At 46.1% G+C, this 7,390-nt stretch overlaps 1 protein-coding gene across 1 annotated transcript; it reads right to left on the bottom strand.

Annotated features, from left to right (window-relative positions):
• Positions 1-360: 360 nt before the first annotated feature.
• ELOVL3 (ELOVL fatty acid elongase 3) lies at positions 361-7,029 on the bottom strand. The gene is given in 4 exon segments (XM_026068698.1): positions 361-782; positions 1,859-2,010; positions 6,320-6,451; positions 6,995-7,029. Coding segments are annotated over 4 exon segments (741 nt in total).
• Between the last annotated feature and the right edge of the window lie 361 nt (positions 7,030-7,390).

Here is a 7,390-nt window from a genome sequence, read left to right as displayed (position 1 = left end):
GGATCCAAGCAGTCACTCAGGATTGCCACGCACATTGCAAACCTGACTGGTGCATGGAAAAGGGAAACAGCACAGAAAAAGCAGAATCACAGTTTTGAGATCTCCAGCCCTCTGCTTTCTCCCTTTCTTCACACAGTCAGCCTGAAACAACCTGCACCTCACTCTGGTGATTTACCCGTTTCAAGGCAGACACACCAAAGGCCAATGCACAAGTTCATCTGAAGGCATTTATCCAGAGAGTGACTTCTTCCTAAACCTCACCACACCAGTCCCATCAGGCACCGAGCTCCAGACAGGAATGAAAAATTTCCCCTTTCCATCCCCCTCCCATCACACCAGCCACCTCCTGCCTCCCCAGTTTTATTCCCCCTTTGATTTCTTGGCACTTGTCAGGTAAGTCCTGGAGAAGAAGTTGCAGAAGAGGACCAAGTAACTGAGGTACATCATGAATGAAAAGAAAACACTTGACCAGATGGTGTGGAAGATCTCATTCTCCATCCAGAAGAAGATTAAGATGTTCACTATCACACCTACCAGCATCTGCAGGATCTGTGAAAAGGTGATTGCCATGGCAATGTAGTGGGATACTGAAAAGCCTGCTGCTCACACGGCATAGTAGGAATACATGAAAGTATGGACAGTGGCATTCATGGCAGTGAATAAGCCACTGCCTGGTGCTGACTGCTGATAGACAAACCAGCTGAAGATCAGTGTAACAACGTGGTGGTACCAGTGGAGGAAGATGAGCCTCTGTTTCCGGAGAACAATGAACACAGTGTCACCTTGGGAAAGAGATCCATCGTTAGGCAGGTAAAAGCACAGCAGTCATGTAAGTTTTCAGGCAAGGCAGAATGACTGAGCTGGAACATTAAAGCCATTATTTGGCTTGATCTCACCAGAAGCTAGGGTCATGTAAGATTTGTCTGTACTGGTAAAACCCATGTAGGCATTCATCTAATGGCACATCTGCAGTACGAGTGCCCCTTGCCCCAGTGCTGCTTATGTAGCTCTACCCACACAGCGCTTTAGACCAGCTCAACCGTACTTTTTCAGGTGGAAACTAGGTGGAAAGAAGAAATTCTGCTCATGGATATTTTTCCTATTTTGCATTTACAGGTTGTTCGAGAACTCAGCTGGGAGTGGAAGACGGGTTCATATCAATCCTCATATTTTCCAATTTAAACGTGACCCTCCCAGGCTGCCTAGTCAGTATGTAAGGGAGCAGAACAACTTCATCGGGAGTGACTTCAAATGCTAACCTGTAAGAGCCAACAACCTGGTTACTGCACCATAAATCCCTGCTCTGCTTCAAGGCACTAGCCTTGACTCCAGGGTAGCCCCTGCTCTGAGCACACTAGACGTCAGATTACGTTGGAGTGGTTTGCAGGGAAGAAACTTTCCACTGACAAATTCAAACCCTGTGCAATGCTGCAAGCACTTTTGCTTCTAATGAACTTGACACTTCCCAACAAAGACGTTGCCACAAAGTTTCCAGCAAGTTTCTACTCAAGGAATGAAAATTCTTCCAGGTTCAATGAAAAAAAGCCTTACTGGGCTGTCCTGTTCCCCAGCAGCCTCCCCTGCCTGCCTGTGGCCACCTCACCACAATCTGCTCACTGCAGAATTGCCTGTTCCAGGCTCTGGGCTGGGGATATCAAACCAGAGCAATAACATCAGGCTGCAGCCCCACAGAGAGAGAACATTTGAGCAACAGGTCAACAGAGRGAAAACGAGCAGCACACGCTAAGCTAGACAGCCCCATTCTGGGAGTAACATTTGGAAAGAGACCTGTACGAAGACTGCTTGGAAGAGCAAAGGAATTACGAACACATTGGATAAGGAGAAGTTTGAGACTCACCCAGTTCCACGACTTTGCTCAGCACAAATAAATAGACCCAAAGCTTGGTGATGGGGTGAACATAGAAGGTTTGCTCACACACCAATTTCCTAAATCCCTCTGTAGAGAGAATGAAGGCCACGTACTTCCAGAACCGATGGCTCGCAATGGCACTGCAAGAAAACCAAAGGAGAGCTGAAAGCTGCGAGCAGCCCACTATGCCCAGGGCCCCACAGTATCCTCTGACAGCTCTTCACTCACGAATATTATCTCAATGCCCAGGGCAGTCTCAGGGACATCTAAACAAACTGCTGCCTTCCACTGCTCCTCTGTCTTAAACTGATTGTCATCTCTTCCTCTTGGGAAGCACATGCTTCAGCCCCCCAAGTTTGCTGGGCAAGAGCCTTGTACTAGATCTCTTGGCCAGGATTTCAAACGTGTATTTCCATGACACAGAGCAGAGAATGGCTGCTGCCCCCTTTATTTGTAAGGGGCAGGGAGCCAAGCAAATCCTATCAGCTGCATAAGCCCCTCACATCCCCTGTAGCCCAATGCTTCTGGCTGGCCCTAGCCTTGAGGCTGTTCTCTGCCACCTGCGCTGCAGACCAAGGAGTCTTCAGTAATACTGGGAACCCAGGAAGCACATCCTTGAAGCAGGGGGAAGTCAGCATCTCCAGCTTTTACCCATGCTGACCTTCATAGGCAGCAGGCACAGTTCACAGATCAAGATGAGTTTGCAAAGGTCTTTTGCTGCAAACATTTTGGGACTGGAAAGCCAGCAAAGTCTCATCTTTCCTATTGCCACTAACTTTTAATCTTTGACATATGAAAGAATTCYAGCTTTTTCTCTACACTGCTGCCACATTGATGACTTCAGGGTCTCACCTACTGTACGGGCACATCCACTGCACAGAGAAACAAGATATTAAACAGCCATCCATTCCCTCTAGCAGAGCGCTAACATAAAGATACAGTCATCTCATCTTCTCYCCCATCTGTCCCACAGGCATTAAGTAACAAATATATATAGCTATTTCTGTCCCATACTTCTGGCTTCCATTAGCCAGAAGTGCCACAGGCCACACTGGAGCCACTGCCTTTTGGCAAGATCTCAGCCTGATCAGTACCACTGGCACAGCTCCATCTGAGCACCTGCTCAGAGGGGCCTGCTGAAGGTGAGGAGTGCCACTGCCCAGGACACTCAGGTTCTTGAGGTATCGCTACCCCCCCAGAGGAAATGTCCCAGAAGGTACAACCACAAGCAATTGCTCTCTCTTGCATACACTGCAAACAGCCTGAGCTGGCTTAAGTCATGCCAGTGCTTCCTGTAAAATGCTCTTCCCAGAACAGCAGCAAGGTACAACGAGAGGGGAGGTTGGGGACTGCATGAGCCAGTACAGCCCTTCTGCTCGCCTGGTGCTAAGCAGCTCCGGGAAGCCTGCAGCAGCAGGAGGACTGAGCAGTGAAGGATGCTCATTCTCATTACATCCTCTGCCTCAACTGTTTGAAAGAGGCCCTCAAAAGTAAGAACAGCCACGTTTGGTTAGAAAAGGGGAACAGCTGTCTCAGTACTTGTTTCCTGACAAGGGCCAACAGTGCATGCCCAGGGAGGAGAACAGGAACAGGGCCAGTGTGTTGTTTCTGTTCCCATTTCCTCTTCCAGTCTCCACCACTTGTGGTTCATTGTCCCACAAACCACCTGTGGTGACTTTGTGTTTCACAGAAAAGAAAAGTCAATCAATAAGTACTCACTTGCCTATTTGTTTTTTGAATCCAGGTATGGTTTTAGCATCTACAACCTCCTGTAGCAGGCAGCTCCAGAACTCAACAGATTATGAGAAAAAGCATCCCCTTTTCCTTGTTATCAGCCTGTGCATTTCATTTGTATGAGCCCATCTCAGAACAGACTGTGAATAGTCATTCCCTCATCCTCCTCTCTACACAACTTGTGATTTGACAGATCACTGTCACATCCCTTCTCACACAAAGGGTAATCAGTGCCCCTTAGACTTGACCAAAGCCAACTCAGGCACGTAGGTAGAGATGCTCCTCTGGAGTTATGGTATATAACAAGGCAGTGGTCTAGTTTTGCTCTCTTCCACCAAAGAGACTGAAAAGGCATGGAGATGAGAGGAATATTGGAAAAATCGATGTCTACTAGCTTAATCAAGTGCTGAATCATTCTCATGGTCACTACAGAAAGCCAATACTAAAAGACTAGACAGTTCGAAAACAAAATATTTTAGAATGATCTTCACACCTTGCACAGCTAAAAAACCCTGAGTCTGGAACTTGACAGTTAGTAAAAGGCTGTTGTTAAAACAAGTCTATRAAAAATACGTAGCAAAATCCCGTCTTTGTACCATCATTCTCCTGCCATTGCAACTACTCACAAAAATTTTTCCTGTAGCAAAGCATACTGGGAAAGACAACCCAAGGACTGGTGGTGGTCAGCAACTCTGATGCATTCAGAGAGTTTATGCTACAGGCCAGAGAGGACCTGCAAGCCCCTTCCATGCTCTCCTTTAGATTCACAGTAGTTCAGGGACTACATACTTCTCTGCTCATCCTTTACAGGTTAGCTTTGCACCTACAAAGGTCAGCTCTGTCCCTGCACAGTGGGAGAGAGGGAAGACCCACATCTCCAGCCAGCTGAAGATCAGCTTCCAGGGATAGGGGTTGGGACTCTGCTTATCCCAGGTTCAAAGCCTGCAGAGCACGCATTGAACAGTCGTATACAAAACCTAGACTCTTATTTTGCGATGCTCAGGACCTATGGAAAGCACTGCCAGGAGTCCAAGATGACTACAGCTGACTACTCAAGCAAGTATTTGAATAGCCTGTTACTACAGCATAAAAGTGCTTGTATTAAACACTGCAGAAACTTGGTAGACAAAAGTAGCTGTGTAGGCATAATGGACATTTACAAGGCCTTCAATGGAGTGTTACTTTCTAATTAACCACACCAACAGTATTAATTACTATCAATGCGCAGATTAAAGAGGATCAAAACCAGTTCACCAACAAATATTGGGACATAATGGAAAGGAGAGGTTTCAGCTGGGGCTACAACCAATCCCTGCATAACCCAAGACTAATCAACCTATTCATGAAACATATGAAAGTAAATATAAAATCAGACCAGTTTGCAGATGGTATAGATCTTGGCAAAGTTATTAAGATAAGTCATCTGGATTGTTCAATAGGCTAGGCCCAGGCAAGCTGAGTGTGTCAAGCTCTATAAAATTGAGGAAATGCAGATCCAAGAGAGCAAAGACTACACTGGCAGTACAGGGCAGCAGAAGTTAAAGGTTTCAAGAATAGACAAGCTTCAGAGAGGATTAGCAATGCAGCAATGGAAATACTGTTGCCAAAGAGTTCACTGAGATTCTCAAATACAGGCACAAGGGAGTAGGCAGKGGGGAACCATACTAAACTCTTCCAGGGAATTAGGATTCATGACAAACCCTGTGCACAGATCTTTTTTCTGAGTATTTAAAGGGAATGCTGAAGGAAAACTGGGGCCAGGAAAAAAAAAAACAGTCACAATATTATTTGAGAGCTAGTGAACATTATGGTAAGAAACTATCAGAAAGCAGATAAGGGGATGCTTTAATTGAAATGTCCAAGTATCTTAATAGGAATGACTTTGGTAATGGACAATTTCATCTAGTGGAAAAAACACAAGAAAAAAAATGGAATCTGAAGTAGACAAACTCTGTTTGGAAACAGAGCCTTGTGTAAAAAGAACTGAAAGCAGCAATGCTTACAAGACACTAGAAACATCTGCAGAAGGGAGAAATAGCTTCTCTAGCTTTTGATGTCTTCATAACAAAACTGGTTGCCCTTCTGCAAAACAAGTTTTTACCCAAGTGAAGAATTCATACAGGATCAAGTCAGTAAAATGACCTGTCCTCCAATAAAAAGGTCCCTGATACTATGCTCTGCCTCTGCAAGGCCATCTACTTTCCCTTGCGTCCTCTCCAGAGCAGGCCTAGCACATGCTCTCTCCTGCCTGCCACAAGGGAGAGTGTTACCTTTCCTATCACTGCTGCTTGCTTGCCACATCAAAGGGTTTCTATGAGTGTACCAGAATTTTCCCAAGCTCCTAGGCCACAGTATTAGGAAAAAGTGAAAAAACATCTCAATTTTTAAAAGTAACAGACCTGAAATCAAACCTATATTTGTCAGGCATTCTTTGAATGGGGACCTCTGCTCTTGCAGACTTCACATTCAAAGCTACCAGCTAATGATTTGGGAGCACAACCCCCAGTCGTCCTTCTGCAGCTCATTCCACTGGCTGGAGTGTTTCTGGTGGGGACCCAACTATTTCTGCTCTCACTGATGATGATTATGGGATAGGGCCTCCAAGGGGAAAGAACATTGATTTCCCTAAGGATCTGGTGGATACCCAAAACTTCCCATCAACTCATTCCTCAGGGAAAGTCTGCAGCTGTCTCCAGCTTCTGCAAAGGTTCTTACCTGAACAAGGCCAGACTGAGAGACCATAGGGTCAGTGGTGTGCGCAGCTTGTAGCCTGTCCGTTTCTTCATGAAACGCTGGCCTCCGAAGATCAGTATCACATAAACCATGGCAAATGAGAAAGTTTTCGACCTGCAAGCAGAGGAGAGGAGAGGAGAGGAACTCTCAGACAAGCCAGCACAGGATAGTGGTCAGGGAAAGAGCCAGATTTCCCTCCTAGTCCCAGCAGGACTTCTGTAGCCCCAGTCGAGTTCTTCCTCACCAAGAAATACAATACTTCCCTTTCCCTTATTAAGGCTGGGCTTGGTCACAAGAAGCTTGCCCTGATAGTGAGCAGAGCTGGTGAGGAAAAACCCTGGGGACTGCAGAAAAGAAAGGGGGCTGTTACATCATGAAGACTTCCACAGGATCTGACAGGAAAAGGCAAGATCTGATAAGCTGCAAGCAGGATTCTCAGTGGAGGTACCTTGGTATTTTATTAGCTTACACAAGACTTTCCATAGGCACTTACAGGCAGAGGATGCTCTGTGCTTTGTGTAAAGAAGCTGGTTGCAGGGAGGAAGAAAATAAGTTTTGCAGCGGCTAAGCTGTGGGCCATCCTCCCCTCAGCTGGAGTAACGCCTCTGCACACTGCATTTTGTCTCAAGTCTCTTTGAGGAGTCCTACTCTTCCTACTGATGCTCCACACGAACAACATCCCCACACTTCATGCATCATTTCCAGAAGGACATTTGCCAGCCTGGCCTAAGTTCTCCTTGTCCTAATACCACCGCAGAAAGATCTATTGAAATGTTGGAGCATTAGAGATGAAACACAAAAGCAGAAAGAAAAAAAGGAGAGAAGTGGAATCAGAGCTTAAGTCTGGCCCTGACAGCCTAACTATCATTCCCAGGCCAAGTAGCAGAGTGTCTTAGATGAACAAGAACGCAGCTAAGATCTTGACTTCCCAGCTCATGCTACAATAAGTTTGGCAGTTCAGTACCCAATGACACAGTGACAAGAGTTCACACGCAGTGTCAGACACATACAGCAACAAAGTTCAATGAGAAGGTGACCCAAAGCAATACARCA

The sequence above is a fragment of the Apteryx rowi genome, unplaced genomic scaffold, assembly GCF_003343035.1.
Source record: "Apteryx rowi isolate R43461 unplaced genomic scaffold, aptRow1 scaffold_279, whole genome shotgun sequence".
Lineage (NCBI taxonomy): Eukaryota > Metazoa > Chordata > Aves > Apterygiformes > Apterygidae > Apteryx > Apteryx rowi.
Note: the sequence above shows the minus strand (reverse complement) of the source record. Positions and strands in the feature narration are given on the sequence as shown.